The sequence below is a fragment of the Scomber japonicus genome, chromosome 8 (assembly GCF_027409825.1).
Source record: "Scomber japonicus isolate fScoJap1 chromosome 8, fScoJap1.pri, whole genome shotgun sequence".
Classification (NCBI taxonomy): domain Eukaryota; kingdom Metazoa; phylum Chordata; class Actinopteri; order Scombriformes; family Scombridae; genus Scomber; species Scomber japonicus.
The window spans coordinates 29331741-29351747 of NC_070585.1; the positions used below are offsets into that span (position 1 = coordinate 29331741).

The window sequence follows — 20007 nt, forward strand, 5'->3', positions numbered from 1 at the left end:
CTACAATGGTTTGATGATTCGACTTCTAATAGGCTTTATTCGTAAGGCTGACTTTGTTGAAAAGAGTGATTAACTTATTAAAAATGAGAAGACAGAAGGAATACTAACTAATATTTCATTACATTAAAATATATCTACATTTTTAAGACTTTTTTTTAGGGTTTTTGATTTAATTAGTGTTAGAAATAGAAAAGTTGAGAGTTGGGTCTAGAAAGATTGCTCCTTTATATTATAAAGGATATACAGATTCATTAATTTCTGTAGTAAACCTTGTTGTTATTCACTAGAAAAACTACAAAAAATAAAACCCTGTACCATAAATTCTGCATAATTACATCCATCGAAGCCCATTTCTGCAAATATGATGAAAAAAAAAGATCCTGCATGTCATTATAAAAAACTTACCTTATGACTAATTGATATATCATTACTTTGAGAAAGTTTTTTATTATTTTGAGATACTAAGTTAATATTTTGAGAAAAGTTCAATTTTTTTTGAGCTACTTAGTCATTATTTTGAGAAAGCTTATTATTATTTTGAGATACTAAGTCATTATTTTGAGAAAGCTTCTTATTATTTTGAGATACTAAGTCATTATTTTGAGAAAGTTTCTTATTATTTTGAGCTAGTAAGTCATTATTTTGAGATAGTATCTTATTATTGTGAGAAACTAAGTCACTATTTTGAGAAAAGTTCTTATTATATTGAGGTACTAAGTCATTATTTTGAGATAGTATCTTATTATTTTGAGATACTAAGTCAATATTTTGAGAATGTTTCGTATTATTTTGACTTGCAGGATTTATTTGTTCTCCATCACATTGCAGAAATGGGCTTCTATACATATCCTTTAAATTATTGCGGTTTTATTTTTACCTTGTCATGTTTCATAATTACTCTACAGAGTGATACCTCGCTTCCTATAGAGGCCATCTTCGTCTGACCAGATCACATGACGTACACAACACGTCATCACGCAAGGAGCTCCAGACTGCTGTGAGATGAACTGAGAGGCGGAATGAAAGTCTCAATTTAACTTTAACACATCCACTCCCTAAAAACAGCGACCGGTTGCAGCTCAGGTCAGTCATTTAACACATTTAACACACAAGCAATGTCTCGGTTTGTAGTTGTAGTCAGATTATTAATTCATGTGTGTTCAATTATTTATAAAAGTGTTTAAAGTTGTTTCCACTGCTGTCCACGTTGACAACTTGTTTACAATGGTGCCCATTCATCGCTCCGCTACGCGACATTTATAGCTAAAAAAGATCGCGCCAAACTGTTAAAATGAATTAAAACATTTAAAAAGTATGTTGTGGTTCTTCAGGAGTATTAACTGTAGTATATATATGTACTGTCATTTAGTTGAGACTGACTTTTTCCACATTAAAGAGTCCTGATACAGAAATAGCTTGAGTTTTACCTCCGCTTATAGCCTGTAGGCATGACTAATAATCTCATTAACGTTACAGCTACGTCTCCTGTTTATGTTGTCACTGCTTTAAATATCACAAATGAGTCTGCAGTATAACAACAGTGTAATAATAATAATAATAATAATAATATTAATAAGGGAGTAACATGAGGTTTATTAGCTCTATTATTAACTAACGCTGCATACATTGTCAGGATGTTATAGCTCTACATGTGATTGAAATGTGTCATATACAACTATTGTTTCATCAGCTTTTTAGTTGATTTCCGTTTTCGGGTTCATTTACATGCTGCTGAATCTAATGAGACTTCCTTTATGCATGTCCCTTAAATGTAGGCTACCCTAAAAAAATAAGTCTAATTCAAGTGAAGGTGCATTTAGTGACTTTCTCTGGAGTAAACTTGAATATGCTGCCACTGTATCTTCTTTTAATCTTTGCATGATGTTGATATACTGATCCTTCATTGTATGGAGTGACAAGTATGCCTTTATAATTCGTTCCTATGCCACATTTTGAACCACAAATGTATTTAGCATTCATATATATCATATCAGTCATTAATAAATGGGTGAATGATCCTTTATTAATGTTTCAGAGAGCAGAGAGAGTTTTCTTTCATGACACTATTCATGTAATGAGGAAATGCATTTATAACCACACTATATTATGATCTCATGTTTATCTAAAAATAGAGATCATAACAGACGATTGTTTCTATGGATCTCATTAAAAGTGAATGATAGGTTTGATTATAACAGTCAATCAACACTCCCCGTAAAACCACATCTCCTCCTATTTTGTCACTTGTACAGAATCAACCCTGCATTTAGTGCATTAGTCCCCCCCCCCCCCCCTTGTAATATTGATTGTGGAGATTGATCTGGGCAAAGTTCGGACCGTGCTGCTGTGGCTGCTGTGGCTGCTGTGGCTGCTGTGTAGGGAAGTGGTGTCACCCCTGCACGAGAGAAGTCATGAGGGCCTTTCCTCCATTTCCTCTACGTTTTCCTCTTCTAATACTTTCACTTCAACTCACTGTTTTTCATTTTGGTATAAAACAGATCAACTAAATCAGTGAAATAGGCACTGAGGTACTTTTTTATAGTCCTCTGAAAGCTGCCGTCCATTATAGGTGGAACTATTCAGAGCAAGGACTATGTTGGTTGTTTGGGAATTGATGGGTTTGATATGTTGTTTGCACGTGCAGATACCCACCTGGGTGGGAACTAGGGCTGGGCAATATATCACTATTATATTAATATTGTGCTATTTTAGAGATATAGTCTTAGATTTTGAATATTGTAATATCATGATATGGAATAAGTGTCTGCATTACAGTAAAAATGTAATTTTCTGAGCATAACATACTGTCCTATTATCTGCCTTTATCCACATAGTCATTATAGCCACCTTACTGACGATTATTTATCAAAAATCTCATTGTGTAAATATTTTGTGAAAGCACCGATAGTCATAACAAAAATATCATGATATTTGACTCTGACCATATCACTCAGCCCTAGTGGGAACCATGGCAAATAAAGCAATATGGTGGGACCCAAGCAGATGTTGAGACAGTGTTGAGGTCATGGATGTATTATTAGACCTGGATACGGCTCCAACGGGTGGAACACCAGTGCGTATATTCAGTGGGCCGCACAACGCAGAAGCAAACTCCCAAGCTAGAAACTTTTTTTGATGTATGCCCCAGCCGAGTAGTACTTATTGGAATGAATGCATGAACATTTTTGGTTCAATATGCAGCTCTTATAATAATACATTCACAGTCAAGGTCTTCCTTGAACTTTGTCCCCACTGTCCTAATGAAATCAATACACACACATGCCAATCTATAGTTTCACAGGTTCAAGGTTCTTTTAAGATTTTGGCCTCCTCTGGTGACTTTATAACTCCTTTGAATTAATATGTGTCTAATTTGACCAATAACATGTGCAAAAATGTATACCAGCTGTGTCAAAAATGAATAATTTTTCTATATTCTGAGCCACAGTCATACAATTATTGGCCAAAATAATGTAATTCAGGGTTTTTTACTGCTTTCAAATGTCAAAAGGTGTCAAATTTGATGCAAACAGTACAATATATAACTATTAAAATGTTGCTTTTCTTTCTGTGTGTGTGTTGTATGAGTAGCTGTAAGGTTATTTCATATATATATATTGTGTATTGACAAGTGTTATTAGTTTATTGTTATCTGTCTGGCGCTGTAAAGCACACTCCGTATTAAAATGTGCTATACAGACAGAATCGACTTTACTCTGACTGCCATGTGACAAAAATGCAAGCTTGCCAGGTTTCTTATAAATGACGGGTAATAAAACACCATGATACATTAAAGGAATGATAAATACACTATTGGTAAAGATACTGGTCAATGCTGTAGAGGGGGGGGTTAACCTATCAGCAGATTATTGCAGTAATTGTCCTCAGACTCTTGTATATACTTTGTCCTTGGGTTCGTCCATATCATTAGTGGTGATTGTGAAGGGGTCACTAAAAGCATAAGCTGAGACTTGTGTTGCATTGTGTTGTAATATTAGAAAGAGGACATAGTTTCCCCACCCAAGATAAAATGTGAGAAATATTTGCTGTCAGGCCCACACCCACTGTCATGATACTCAATATCACCTGTCCTGAGCCTCCATTGTACTCCACACTGCTTCTCTAGTGTCATATGTGGTCAGTACTGCAGTTATTAAGTGAATCTGAAGGTTTTATTTCATCACAGCAAATAAAAATTACATAAGACCGTATAATTTGGCATATGTAGAGAGGTTTTTTTGTTTGTTTGGCATCAGCACAAAAAGTCTTACACCACTCGAGATCTATTACTAACACGCCTGGTGTTCAAGTGCCATATACTTTGCCAGTTGTTGAGATAAAGCTGGTATGAGAACTTGGCTTAACAGAACTTTTTTTCCCCCCTTCACATTTCCACAGAAAAGAGCTCAATCATGACTCATGATGATGACTGGAAAACGGCCGAAGATGGAGCTGAGAGCGACCAGCACCATCCTCTCATTCTGGAAAGAGTGGAGAAAGATACGGAGACAAACTGGCGGACTGCTGCGTCCCATCGGCTAAAGAAACACTGCTCGTGCACCTCAAAGAAAGCAAAATCCAAAATATTAGGCTTCGTCCCGATTCTGAAATGGCTGCCACGCTATCAGATCAGGGATTGGATCCTGGGTGATGCTATGTCGGGAGTGATTGTTGGAATCCTATTGGTACCCCAATCTATAGCCTACTCCTTATTAGCCAGTCAGGACCCCATTTATGGTCTCTACACTTCATTCTTCGCCTCCATCATCTACGCCTTCTTAGGGACTTCTAAACACATCTCAGTGGGGATCTTTGGAGTGCTCTGCCTGCTGGTGGGTCAGGTTGTGGATAGGGAATTAGCTTTGGCAGGATACCTCACAGAGAGCAGCATTAGCAGCAGTGGAAACAACAGTGGCGTCCTGCTGGCCGGCCAGGGGAATGACAGCTTTGGGGTTGAATGTGACAGGAGCTGCTATGCAATCACTGTCGGAGCCACGGTTACCTTCACCGCTGGAGTTTATCAGGTAAATCAGCTCTCCATGGCCTTAGGCAAACTCAAGGTCATTGTTTAACTGTCTCCACATCAGCCCATAACTCTCAGCGACTTCGAACTACAGTGTTTTCTAAGCCGAGTTGAAAAATTGGAGGTGACACAATGGGGAACACTTACTTTAACAAGTTTAATTCAGTCATTTCAGATTTTAAAAAGCTTAAGGGTGTCTAAAAACAAACTAAAAATACCCCAGGAGAAGGAGACAGGGCGTTTCTTACAGCCCAACATGTATCAACATGCCACACCCTGAGTGACAATGAATGACCTGGACACACACAGCACAAGCATGCATTCACAAACACACACAAAAACATAGGCAGGATATCTGGATCAGTGACAAATAAGAGCTGGAAAGATGAGCAATGTCTTAAAAAATGTCTGGCTTGTTAAAATGTACCATTTGTATTTTTGTTGGCTAAGTAAGACTGAATGCTCCTGAAAATGTCATATGGTGTAACCACAAAATAATGATAAATATGAAATACTCTATCCACCTACAGTGTATTTAAGTGTACTTAAACAAGTAATTACTCCAAAAATGTTTCTTTTCATTTGATGTTTTAAAATGAAAAGAAAAATTTTTGTATTATGTAAAATAGTGTGTTGCAAAAGTGGATTATATTTATTCCACATTGTAGTACACATTAATTTTCCTGTATATAATCAGATTTTTATGAAAAAATACTGGTTACACCAATTGACACTGGGTTTCATCATGTCATACACAGATTATACTTTATGTTACCAATAAACATACATTTTAATATTCATATTAGTGTTATTACTGTTCAGATATTTGGACAAACTATATTTTGATGCTAACAAAGCCCATACTCTTTCTACTTACCTCTTTCTCTCTTAGGTGCTGATGGGTATTTTCCAGGTAGGCTTCGTCTCCGTCTACCTCTCCGACTCCCTTCTCAGCGGCTTCGCTACAGGAGCCTCCTTGACCATCCTCACTTCCCAGTTCAAGTACCTCCTTGGCCTGAAGATCCCAAGAGCACAGGGCTGGTTCACTCTGTTCAAGACCTGGTACAGCCTGTTCGCCAACCTGGGGAACACCAACATTTGTGACCTGGTGACCAGTTTGGTGTGTTTAGTGGTACTGATACCTACCAAGGAGCTCAATGATCGTTTCAAATCCAAGTTAAAGGTAAAGATGGCAAAGCGCACATTAGTTTATTTAATGGTGATTAAGGCTGCTCAATTAATGGAGATTTGATCGTGATTATGATTTAGGGGCCAAACGATCTCAAAACTAATAAAATCGAGGGGAAACGATTTTTAATAATAATGAGACAGTGCTCAATAACAAAGGTTTTATTTTGAAAAGCTTAGACTGGAAGCCACCGGAAGCCGCCGCAGCTCCGTTAGTTTGACAGAAGCTGAAACACACGGCGAAATGTTTTAACTGTAAATAAAAGTGCAGAGTTTCCAGCCTGCGTCAGACGATGCTGAGTTTACTGACTAATTATTAAAAACCAGGATGTGATGTGTTAACTATCGTCATGGTAACTCGCTCAGCTCTAATATCTCTGCATATTTTCTGTTATTTGTTGCGTTAAGCTGCAGATAAAAGGCTGCTGCTGGGAGAGAAAATTAATTAAGCCAAATGGACAAATGTTCAATAAATGCAGCATGTTTCTAAAGTTTAAAAAAAATTGTTTTAATAATTGGGATTTCAATTTTGACCCAAATAATCGTGATTATGATTTTTTCCATAATCGAGCAGCCCTAGTGGTGATATAGTTTTACTTTGGATATTATACTTTAATACAAGTATTGCATGTTTGAGTATTCTTACACCAAAATCTCCAAGACTGTAAGCAACCAGGTGCAAGAGGTGCAAAGGTCAGACACCCTCTGACATTGAAACAGGCACTGTAAGATCAGAGTAAAAGCCAAATTGACTGAAGTCTATTTGTGGCCATGTTAATAGTTTGCTGCTGGCAATGTTGGTTGGTCAATCACTTGTTTACTCTTTCCATCCACCACTTTGTCCCAGAGTAAAACAAACAGCCTGCTGTTGGTTATATACTGATATTTAACCTCAGACAACAAATCAAATGTACCACTTGTGATTGTCCGACCGAAACAAAAAAAGCAGTCTTTAAGCACAGGATAAAAATGCAGTTATCTGAGTAATTCCTTGTCAAGTATAGTGTTGAAACTGATTATGTTTAGATTAAGATTAGATATAGGGGGACTTGAGTTAGGAGCATGTTGGTGTGGTAAAGGTTAAGGTGTGAAAGTTGGTGGTATTTCCATTTCTGCTCATAATAACTACAGTGAGATCCAGAAGAACTCATCAACCTCAGCTGTACTTTAAAGGTAATGCTAACATCAGCATACTAATGGTAGTAGTATTAAAAAGGTCAAAGTACAACCGATCATTCCGTTCACAAGGTTCAGCTTCAGCTAACAAAAGTTCAGCCAAGTGTGATACTGCCTGATAAGCTGAGCCCAAGATGTCCCAAAAAGGCCACCGTACACAGGATTAACCTTTTTGATTCATCTGCAGTAAACTACATAACAATTCTGCCAATTTTGAGTTTCTTTTATTTGTCTTTTCATTACCTAGGCTCCAATTCCCTTTGAGCTCTTTGTGGTGATAATTGCTACACTGGCGTCTCATTTTGGCCGTTTCAACGAGGATTATGGGTCAGGTGTTTCTGGTGACATCCCCACTGGCTTCCTCCCCCCAAAGATGCCTTTATGGTCTCTCATCCCCAACGTGGCTGTCGACGCATTCTCAATCGCTATTGTGGGATTCGCCATGACGGTCTCGCTGTCCGAGATGTTTGCCAAGAAGCACGGCTACAAAGTGGACGCCAATCAGGAGATGTACGCCATTGGCTTCTGCAACATCCTGCCATCGTTCTTCCGCTGCTTCGTCACCAGCGCGGCGCTGACTAAAACCCTGGTTAAGGAGTCAACAGGATGCCAGACTCAGGTATCAGGGTTGATCAGTGCCCTCGTCCTCCTGCTGGTGCTGCTCGTTATCGCACCGCTCTTCTATTCCCTTCAGAAGTAAGAACACACAAGTCTTTGTTAAACTGTCTTCTCTTTAAAGTAGGATCTTTTTTTAATCCCTCCTCTTGCCAGTTAATCATTAATCTTAATTAGTTAATTCTGGTGTGTTGCATGCTAAAATCAACTAAAATCATCTACAATTGAAATCACATTAAAACTTAACATCAAAACACAACTTAAAGCACACTCAGTCAGAGGTGAAATGGATAAAATAAAACCAGCTGTGCAGAAAATAAACAGATAAGTAGAACATTTCCATTTGCACATGTGGCAAGTCAAGAGTAACGGAGAAAAAGGGGAAGCCCTGCATGTCTTTGATCTCTGTGACCCTTTCTTTAAAAATAGAATCAACTTGTGCAATAGTTGGTCAGGGTGGTTGTGACTCACCCCCAGCATTTTTTTCTCTTAACTAGTCAGACAAGCCAGTTTAGAAAATAATCATCTCATACTTACATACATCACCAGACACGCTCCATCCAGAGAAGTGCACATTTTCATTCTGTAGAAACACTTAAAAAAAACAACTATGAAAATGCAAAAATATATTTAATATATTAGAGCTGGGCGATTATGGCAAAAATCAAAATCATGATTAATTAAACTTTTAACCTTGATTATGATTAATGAAGGATTATCTCCACCCTTGATGAACAATTATGTATTTTCACAGTTTCTTTAGTTTAGTATTTTCCACTGCTGCCCTCACACATGAGGATCTTTAGGGAGTGAAAATGAAGATGTTTTAATGTGTGACGCTGTGGTTACCCTTCCTGTCGTCCTCCCGGGTCAAATTGACTCTGTCTGTTTTGACTCTTCCTTCCTTCCTTCCTTCCTTCCTTCCTTCCGTCTGTCCTTCTCTCTTTCCTCCCTTCCTTCTTTCTTCCCTCCCTTCCTTCCTCTCTCCACCCCCTTTTCTTCCTTCCTTCTCTCTTTCTTTCCTCCCCCTTCCTTCTTTCCTCTGTTCTTTCCTTCCTCCCTCCCTCCCTCCCTCCCTCCCTCCCTCCTACCTTCCTTTCCTCCCTTCCTTCCTTCCGTCTGTCCTTCCTCCCTCTTTCTCTCCTTCCTATCTCTTTCCTGCCTTCATCCCCTTTTCTTCCTTCCTTCTCTCCTTCCTTCCTTCTCCCTTTCTTTCCTCCCCCTTCCTTCTTTCCTCTGTTCTTCTTTCCTTCCTTCCTTTCCTCCCTCCCTCCCTCCTACTTACCTTGCTTCCTCCCTTTCCTTCCTTCCTTCCTACCTTCCTTCCTCCTTTCCTTCCTTCTTCCTTTCCTTCCTCCCTTCCTCCCTCCTACCTACCTCCCTTCCTTCTTCCCCCCTTTCCTTTCCTTCCTTCTTCCCTCCTTTCCTTTCCTTCCTTTCCTTCCTTCCTCCTTTCCTTCCTCCTTTCCTTCCTACCTTCCTCTCTTCCTTCCTTGACTCGAGGACAACAATAGGTTTAATGTCTAGTTGACTTGATTAGAACTATGTAAAGATCATGGTTTGGGTTAAAATGATCACTGGAGACAAGTTTTCAAATTCCTTTAAAGATATGCAACCTTTGCTGTCATGGCAACAGTGAACACCACCATTAATTGACATGAGCTAGATTAAGTCGATTAGAGTCTCTAAATGTCGGTTTCGATTATTTTTTGATTAATTGCCCAGCCCTATTTGATATAGAAAGAAATAAAGATGTTGTAACAAACCAGAAACTAAAAGGTTAAGTAAAATGAAAAAAGAAAGTGAAACTCCACCAAATTCACTGAATACAAAAAACACCAAACAAGCTCTAACACGAGTCAGAATGACTAAAACTGCAACTCATTGTAAATGTTGCAACACTGAAATGAACAGACTTAAATACGTCAGTACATTAGCCTGACAGTCACATTTCATTTGAAGTAAAAAAAAAAGATCCACATCAGGCTTAAAATATGTTTCAAACATTCCAGTTCATGTCCCAGGTTTGAGTCTTGATTACTGTCTATTGATTGGAACCGATGATAAGTAATTGATTTGAGTCTCTGTCGGTGTGTGTTATCCATGCACACACACACCCATAGACGAGCACACTTACACACTTCACTGATCATATGGAATGTGTGTTATCTTTTCTCCTTTCAATCTTTAATTATCTCCTCTCTCCCTCTCTCCCTCTCTTTCTGTCTACAGTTTGATCTCTTCTGTCTGTTAGTCTCAGTATCTCAATTTTGCCCCTCAGAAGATGTTTAAAGATGAAAAAGAAAAACCCTTTGAATGGCAGAGATGTGCAGTCTATCAGAGGCTATTTGAAATGTTTTACCCTCCTGTCGTCCTCCCGGGTCAAATTGACCCCGTCTGTTTTGACTGTTCCTTTCCTCCTTCCTTCTCGCTTTCTTTCTTTCCTTCCTTCCTTCTTTCCTTTCTCCACCCCTTTCCTTCCTTCCTTCTGTCCTTCCTCCCTTCCTTCTTTCTTTCCTCCACCCCTTTCCTTCCTTCCTTCTGTCCTGCCTCCCTTCCTTCTTTCCTTTGTCCTTCTATCCTTACTTCCTCCCTTCCTCCCTCCCTCCTTCTTTCCTCTGTCCTTCCTTCCTTCCTTTCCTTCCTCCCTTCCGTCTTTCCTGTCCTCCCCCCCTTTCCTTCCTTCCTTCCTCCCTTCCTTCCTTCCTCTGTCATTCTTTCCTTACTTCCTCTTTTCCTTTCTCCCTCTCTCCCTCCTTTCCTTCCTTCTTCCTCTCTTCCTTCCTTGGCTCGAGGACAACAGGAGGGTTAAAAGTGACAGATGTTTTAATGCACAAATCAAAAGAAGAGTTTCAATGAGTCAGTTTTAAGTTTCCATCCTGCAAATATGAGGTGATGGTTTGTAACCTCACATTAGTATTTTTAAAACAATTATAAAACAGTTAAATAACTTCTCTGCTTGTCTTCTTGCTTCCTTCTCCTGCCCAGATGTGTCTTAGCCGTCATCATCGTGGTAAACCTCCGTGGCGCTCTACAGAAGTTCAAAGATATCCCCCGTATGTGGCGCGTCAACCGTGTCGATACTTCCATCTGGCTGATCACCATGGCGACGTCGGCGCTGGTTAACACAGAGCTGGGTCTCCTCGTTGGGGCGTTAGTGTCAGCCTTCTGCGTCCTGGGCCGAACCCAGCAAGCTCAGGTCCTGGAGCTGGGCCGAGCTACGGACAGGGAGCATTACGAAGACCTTTCTTCTTACCGCGGCCTTCGAAAACATCCAGGAGTGGCCGTTTTCAGATACGACGCTCCGATCTATTACGCAAACCAGAGCTTGTTCAAGAAATCTCTCTACAGGTGCGTAGGGCTTAATCCGGTGAAGGAGAAAGCGCGGCGCATGAAGTTCGAGAGGAAGAAGAGCAAACAGCTGGATGAAGTTACGGCAGTCCCAAATATGAAGTCAGAGGAGAATGACGCAGCGAGTCAAGAGGACGCCGAACCAAATGCGACTGTAACCTTGATGCTCGACGAGAAATCAGCCTCCAGATTACACAGCTTAGTGATCGACTGCAGCGCCATCTTGTTTCTAGATACGGCTGGAGTGAATGCTCTCAAAGAGGTCCGCAAAGATTACGGAGAACTTGGGGTCAGGCTTGTTCTGGCTCAGTGTAATACCTCAGTACTGGACACTCTCGAAAGAGGAAGTTATTACCCTGAGAAAAAAGAGGGTGATGGAGAAGGAAGCAAAATGATCTTCTTCACCATCGAAGACGCCGTCCTCTACGTCCAAAGCCTTTCTGCTCCTAACGGCAGTTACGACACCAGATGTTAAGAAGATAATCTGTCTGGCCAAATATGTATGTTTACTTAGTCTACTGTTTCCTCTGTGCCTTGTAATGCTATATTCAGCATCTACTCTACATAACTGCTATAGATACTCTTTTAGTGATGCTATTTTAGCATGTTGAGTCTTCCTTATAGAAAGGGAGCCATGGTAGATAGTGCGTAGAGTAGAGTGGCTATCGAGAAGTCTATATTTCACTTTGTATATTTTCTTCTTTTTGCACATAGTCACCCACCAGTCGTATCACTTACTCAATTTCCCTGAACATTTCCTGTTAATCTCCAACATAGAGGTACAGCAGTATACCTATTTACATTTTTTTATTAATGTATCACAGGTTTTTATTCCACTTGATGCCCATCACATGCAGAGTGGCTGTATAAAAAGTTTATTTGACAATGGATGGTGATGGTGAAAATGATCCAAAGGTTAATATAGCATGCATGAAGATTTATAATAAGTAATCTCACTGACTGGGAGGGGGAAAAGTTGTGTACGTGCATAAAAATGAAAACATTTTAACATTGTGAAATGCTGCTTTGAGGGGGAACTGCTTCATTTAGATTTCATTTTAGTTTCCTGTTAGTTCAGAGCTCCCAAAAATAGTCATTTTACATATCTTCCTTTTGCATGTGTTGTTTTTCTATCACAAAAATCAAAAGGGTGAAAATCATATATGCTATACTTAAAATATTTATTTTGGAAGAAATAGCCAGAAAGTACCTCAACATGAATGTAACTAATACTAACCCAGAATGTAGTTTTTCTTTCACATTAGCAATAATCAGGGCTGAAGTTTTTATACTGTGGGAAAGACTTTGTCATGTTTACGAAGCCATAAAGCAGTAAATGAACCCATCCTTCAATAACATAGTCACGAATGCCAAAACAGGCAGATACACACCAAAGCTGAAATTCAGTAGGATTTCATTTTACTTTTTATTTTGTTGCCTTCATGTATCCTACAACTGAAGTGTCCTTATAGATGCCTATATAGTGCCTTTACTGCACAAATGAATATGCTGTGAATGATTGCATATCAGGTCATATGACGTCTGAATGACAATCACCTTTTACTGTTGCAACTGGACAACTTATTTTTATATTATTATTTTTTCTTCTCCCAAAAGCACAATCAGCTCATGTTCCACAGGTTTTGTTATTGTCGTTATGTTTTTGGATATATTTTGGAACAAATCTCTGCAGCTCTGCATTTGAGGCATTGGTGTTGTTTTTATAAGTCGACAGGCCTGCACTAAATGTGTCACTATGATTTAGAAGTCTGCAATGTTTGTCCTCGATCCATGTTTGCTGATGGTGACATTACTGACATCATATAAAAAAAAACAACTAAAAAAAAAAACATACCTCTGAAAATAGGCTAAGTCTTTCTATTTAGGTCCATTCATTTCTATTTTTGTGATGCCAGAATATTCAAATACTGTCGCAGGGGATTGAATTAGGTCTCAGACAAGATTCATCACACAGTTATCAGTGAAGCCTTCCATGACAACGTATATTAAATATCATATGGAGTTTAACCCTTGTGTCATCCTCCCGGGTCAAATTGACCCCATCTCTTTTAACTGTTCCTTCTGTCTTTGCTCCCTCCTCCTTCCATCTTTGCTTCCTTCCTTCTTTCCTTCCTCCCTCCCTCCTTACTCCTTTCCTTCCTTCCTTCCTTCTTCTTTTCCTTCCTCCCTCCTTCCTTCCTTCCATCCTCCTTCCTCCCTCCCTCCTTACTCCTTTCCTTCCTCCCTCCCTCTTTACTCCCTTCCTTCATTCCTTCCTCCTTTCCTCCCTCCTTACTCCTTTCTTTCCTTCCTTCCTTCCTTCCTTCCTCCCTCCTTAGTCCTTTCATTCATTCCTTCCTCCCTCCCTCCCTTCATTCCTTCCTTCTCTCCTTACTTCCTTCCTCTTTTCCTCCTTACTTCTTTCCTTCCTTCCTCCTATCCTTCCTTCCTTCCTTCCTTGACCTGAGGACAACAGGAGGGTTAATCATTTAGAAAACAAAAAGGTATTTATCCCATTATATACATTTATGTAAAAACAAGAGAGCACAGTTAAGTTTGATATTGAGTTTTCTATTTAATACAAAAAGCAGACAATGATAACTGTTAGGGGTGAACTCAGAGGATAGCACAATGTTTTCTACAGTTGTTTTTGTAGCTTCAGTTGTTTCTGCAACGAAACGTAGCGCATTGAACTACCTAGTAACAATATTTAATGTATATAGCACTTAAAAACAGTTACAAGTTGGCATTAAAGAAGAGTTTCTATAGAGTCAGTAACTGCCTATATGTGAAGTTTTGGGATTACAGTTTATGTTTTTTTGTTTTTTTTAAATCAGCTTTATATCCTGAAACTAAACTGAATGTAAAAAGTTTATCTCAGGTTCAGCTGTTACCATTAACCGTTTCCTCCACATGTTTATAACGAAGCCTTTGGACAATTTTACATTCCTATTAAAGAGTTTAACAAAAAACTGTAACCATCTAAGTTTCAGTATGTAAAGTTATAATGGTTATCTCATAATGAAAACCAACTATAGTGCTCTTTACTGTTCAAATGTGTTTCTTACATTCACAATGTGCGGAGCATAGATTTGAATATGAGCTTTAATATATGCCATAAAAAACTAAAAATATCTCTATGTGGTTGTATACTTCTGCCAACCAGCCAAGTTGCAGGTTACATCCATTTCTATCCAGACTCATAATATTTGTAGTGAAGACCTTGAAGGAATTTAATAAATGGTACAAAGTGTTTTCTGAATTAATGTCCACTGAGAAATGTGCTGTCTTCACTTAGAGACTATTTGGATTTAAAATACCATCACTTATTGTTCAGTTATGGACAAAAACTAATTTTGTGAGGCCTTTGAACACCAAAATCTTAATCAATTCACTCTTCAGTCCAAGTGGGAATTGTGCCAGATGTGGTGAAAATCCTTTCAGGTGTTCCTGAGATATTGGCTTCATGAGAATGAGAAACATGGGAACCTTTGTTCACCAAAATCTAATCAGTTCAGCCTTTGAGTCAAAGTGGACGTTTGCGTTTGTGCCAAATTTGAAGAAATTCCCTCCAGATTTTCTTGAGATCTTGCGCTCATGAGATTGGTGTAGGTTTCCCCTTATTTTACCTGTTCACTTGGGTGGCGGCGGGAGTTTTGGACAAAGGAAGTTAGTAGAGCTCCAATATTTTCTGTTGACTGTCACCATCGTCATCATCATTATCATCACCATCGTCTTTCATCACTTTATTCTTACAGTCGGGTCAAATCAGGGGTTTTATATGTTTGTGGAACAGTTGCTTGTCAGTCCTTTTTGATTTTGTCATTCAAATTAACTGCAGTAAAAACGTCATCTGGACTTCATTATGATTTTGTGGACGTGTCACAGATAAGAGCCGACTAAGTCTCTGAGCGGTCTTTCAGAAAAGTAGCTACAATTGATATGATGGATAATGCTTCCGATCAAAACTATCACCGGTGCTGAGGCTTAAAAATGGACAACCACATGTGCTTCAGTAGTACACAAACGATCTGTGTTGCCTCTGTCCATATATTTGTGATTGAACTACTAGTGTGTTTTTGATTCTGTTGTACAAGGGAACCATGCAGCCGCCTGTTCAATGGAGCATTTGTTAGGAATTTGTTATTAATGACAAATTAAAGCCTCATTGTTTGCCCAAAGGCACCAGGTCTGTGCAGGCCTTTTAGATATGCAACTGTTCAAATATGCATTAGGTTAACGGTCACCAACAGATTAAATCTCTATGTATTTACAGTTCATGTGGGACTGAAATGTCATGACTTGCACTTCGAATGCATTTGTTTTGCTGCCGTTGAACCTCGCCCTCTTAAAATAACTGCCTTTACAATCTAGGTGAAAAGAAATAGTAAACAGGAGCTACGGGAAACACCCACAACCAATCCCAAGTGACATGTGTGATTGAAAAGTTGTTTTGTGTAGTGTGTGTACTCAGAATTGTGTTGTGTGTACTGAAACTCAGGATGAATTTGAGTACGTCTTTGGTATAGTGCTTCTGCTTGGTCTAAGATTTTGGCATTATTGTGGGACTCCAAGGCAATTTTTCTGACCCAGTTCCAGTGAATCTGTCCATTTAAAGAAAAAACTAGGGCATCATCTGTCAAGGGTAACTGCAGCTCTTGCCAGGATAAATCAATATATAATGAAAATACAAAAATAGCTGTGTAATTGTTGTGGAGAATTGAACTTCACTGGAAAAACAAGTGCTTATCTGCTAACACCAAATTTGAACATGAAAGTTAAACTCCTGGTACTTGCAGTCTGAAGAGAACTGAGAGACTTCTGAAACTTTTTAAATATTCAGTTATTCAAACTTATTAGGATGTAAAAGAGTGAACAAACAAAAGATTGTGTGTGTGTGTTTTGTTTAGTTTCCCAAAGGCTGTTTGGTTTTTTTTTATGCCAGACCAGGAAAAGATAAATCTGTTTTTTAAAGACTTGGCCTTGGGATGTAAGAGAACTTGTTTTAGTTTTGCAATCCACAAGATGTGATGGATTTATCCCTTTATTTCCCCAATATTCTTTCTATTATAAAACCATAGCCATGTAGTTTTATAGGCGCTTTTATACAGATCCATAATAGATCTAGCAATGAAACTGGATTATGGCTTTGTTTTGCTGCAAGAAGGACTCCATAAATGTGCATCACTGGTTGTATGCAGTTCTTAAATATACCTTATGTATCATCCATTATGTAGGATGTGAGTAATGTTTTATATTTTGTTGGGTTTTGTGTATTTTTAAAGGTTCTGTATCAGCCTTAAACAAACCTACATTTTCATCTTCCTGCACCAAAGAGATGAGATGCATTATGGTGGAATAACAAATCATTTGGGCCTCCGTCCAATTTCCTGATATGTATGAAAAACATGAAACCATATATTGCTTCCAATGAAGAAATTGTACTTTATACGCGTATTTATAATCAAGGGAAAACTAAACATGTATGTGCCATTGATCTTGATTTAATAAAATGCTTTACTGATGTTGGCAGTGTCTTCTTATCTCAAGGAGTTCCTTATCAAATAGGCCCTAATTAAGCAACGTGTCCTCAGCAAAGAAAAACTACTGACTTAAGTATTAATTTGGCTCCTGGCTCTTTGTGTTACAACTGCTTATCTTTAATACGTTGCATTTATGCACTGTGTGGGAACAAAATCTCCTGTCCTTTATCTTCATGTTTGGAAAAGGTCCAATAAATTGCCATCACCTTTTAGAGCAACCTGTCTTGACTTACAGTAGAACTGCAAACAATCCAAGCAGCTTTTCATCATGTGTTAGAGCGCCACTGAATCCCACGCCCACACAGAATATTACAGTTGTTTCTCTTCACTAATGAACAGGTATATTCATTGCATATGAAAGATGTTTGATCAAGTTTTTATCCATCATGCTTTGTCTGTCTGTCTGCAGTTCAAATTCCAAATTATTCTCTCATGTGCTTATGTCACAGATAGATAGGCCGACAGTACATGTAAAGCTGAGTCTAGGGGCTAAAGTTTGCAAGTTTTGCTAGCTTGAAGTTAACCCTCCTGTTGTCCTCAGGTCAAGGAAGGAAGGGAGGAAAAAAGAAAGGAAAGGAGGGAGGAAGGGAGGGAGGAAGAAGGAAGGAAAGAAGGGAAGAAGGGAGGAAGGAAGGAGGCAAGGAAAGCAGGAGGGAGGGATGAAGGGAAGGAAGGAGAAAAGGAAAAAAGGAGGAAGGAAGGACAGAAGGAAGGAAGAAAGAGAGAGGGAGGAAAGAAAGCGAGAAGGAGGGAGGGAGGAAAGAGAGAGGAAGAAAAGAAAGAAAGAGAGAAGGAAGGAGGGAGGAAAGAAGAAACAGTCAAAACCGACAGGGTCAATTTGACCCGGGAGGACGACATGAAGGTTGAGCAGCTAGCACACAAGCCTGTGTATGGGAGAAAAAACAATTGCTGAACAAGTGAAAAATTGAGAGATAGCTTTTGCTCTAAGTTGACTTGTCTAAGATAAGTTTTGTTCTGATGGTGGCACCAGAGGAAGAAAGCTGTACTTACTAAATCAACGTTCACATAATGGCAACAGTAGCATGCTAACGTACAATTAGGGTGATAGCCATTTACTCTATAGTACATGCAAAGCTGAGTCTCAGAGCTGAAGTTTGCAAGTTTTGCTAGCTTGAGCTTGCTATCACACAAGAAGCCTGTGTATGGGAGAAAATACAATTGCTGAACAAATTAAAAATTGAAAGATAGACAAGTCAATTTAGAGCAAAGCTAAGGTAAGTTAAGTTAAGTTTTGGTCTGATGGGTGTACTTACTAAACCACATAATAATATAACAACAATAGCATGCTAACGTTCAGTTGTTAGGGTGATAGCCATTTACTGTAAACACAGTCAATAGTGCTAGCATGGTAATTTTGCATGAAGTTATGAGTATAGTTGAGGCTGGTTTAAACTGAACAACAAAGTTATTCATAGTATTTGTTACATCATAAATTGAGGGATTTACAAGTTCTTCACAACTGAGTAAATGTTAGTTTTTACATCTACTTTATATTTCAAAAATAAAATTACAAACAGTTCTGATATCTAGCTATGCCCGTGACGGTAGATAACATTTCAGTCCAAACCTCAAAGTGATAAGAGACAGAATTTAAATTGCATTGCTTCCTTTTCGTCCTTCTTAGGACTTAAAAAGCCACTGGGAACACAGATACAGATAGAAGTCAATGCAGGTTTCAAGGTGAGTGACAATCTATTAGGGTTCAGTCAATAGTTGAGTCTGGGTCTCCAAACTATTCCAAACAAGACATTATCAGGACAAAATAATCAAGACTACCTCATGAGAGTTTTCCAAAGGTCTCCACTCTCAATGTCAATGTCTCTCCTGGCTTTAAAACAGCGTCATACCGTTAAACTTTCTGATGAGAACTAAAACGAGTCAGAGAGATTTGTTTTAAGTGTAGTTTTTACACCTTTTATGCTCTCTCTCTTTATAGCTCTTTCCCCAGATGACAATAGATTATGGATCATTAACATTTAGCTGAATTGAATCTTCAAAGTATAGCTGACTCTGGTACTTTATCAAACCACGACTTTCTGAGGTCAAGCTAGACCACACCAATATTGATTTGCAGCTTTTTCCTACATCAACTCATAAACAAACTCCATCTAGGTTTATCCAACGTTTGTTCACACAAAATAATACGAATATATATCAGAAGGAAGGCCGGTTTTTATTCAATCTTGACTTTCTAGGTAAGATTCCTGAAATACCCCCAGTTCACACATATCCAACGGCACGGAGAGAGTTGACTCTAAATCCTTAATAAGATATAATAAGGCACTTATCACAGTAATCCCAAGTAGTCACACCTATTATGTGAATTTAATAAGGAGATTATACTGCTTTCAAAGCTTTACTCAGCAATTTTGCACAACAGTAGAGCCAAGAGGACACCAAAAGTGACCAGAGAAAAATGAATAACAGGATGTGACAAGAGATTTGCTTTATTGTAACCTGACTATGTCACTGTTTAAGCTGTTAAAACTACACTGAAACTCATCACACGACACTGAAACAAAGCAGCAACTTTGACATAGTTATGCTTTTAAATGTTTTGGACCAGTGGCATAACTACCAAAACTTGGCAATATCCAAATAATTTAATAAAAGGAAAGCATTAACCTCATTGCCTTTGATAGAGGACCCTACCTGGTAGAAGAAAATACAAAAGATTGGTGAGCATTTCAAGGTGAATGAGGAGGCTTAGATGCAAATCCTCTGTACTCTGACTGCTTTAGTCAATAACCAGTCTGATTATTTGAATACTTGTGGAGGAGATAAGAGTTTAGTGACAATACGTTTAGGCCAGGTGTCTGTCTTCTGCTCTGTTCATCTTCCTCTACATCAGTCTCCTCAACAGGTGGGCCATTGACAGTCAACTCAGTGTGTACAATATGTGTTTCTAACAAGTGGCTACACATCATACATTAACATCAATAGACTTTTATTGTAGCAAGTATTATTGTGAGTGGTCTCAATTGTTAAGAGAGACTCCCCTCCTTTTTCTCTCTCTGTTACCACTAGTTACAAATAACTTTACACATATGTAGCTCAGGTCAAAGTATGCCAGCAGAGTGAAAATGGTTG

General features: G+C 38.7%; 1 protein-coding gene across 1 annotated transcript; it reads left to right on the forward strand.

The window, feature by feature from the left end:
* Positions 1–1013: 1013 nt before the first annotated feature.
* On the forward strand, positions 1014–11915 carry slc26a2 (solute carrier family 26 member 2). The gene is made up of 5 exons (XM_053323756.1): positions 1014–1083; positions 4399–5024; positions 5916–6206; positions 7635–8083; positions 10991–11915. Exons 2-5 carry the CDS (start codon positions 4413–4415, stop codon positions 11826–11828), a joined length of 2190 nt encoding a protein of 729 aa, XP_053179731.1. The 5' UTR covers positions 1014–1083; positions 4399–4412; the 3' UTR covers positions 11829–11915.
* The last annotated feature ends 8092 nt before the right edge of the window (positions 11916–20007 follow it).

Coding starts and splice junctions, on each gene's coding strand:
- slc26a2 (XM_053323756.1), top strand. CDS start 4,413: ATGACTCATGATGATGACTGGAAAACGGCCGAAGATGGAGCTGAGAGC. Junction 5,025..5,915: donor TCACCGCTGGAGTTTATCAG/GTAAATCAGCTC, acceptor TTTCTCTCTTAG/GTGCTGATGGGTATTTTCCA. Junction 8,084..10,990: donor CTCTTCTATTCCCTTCAGAA/GTAAGAACACAC, acceptor TCTCCTGCCCAG/ATGTGTCTTAGCCGTCATCA.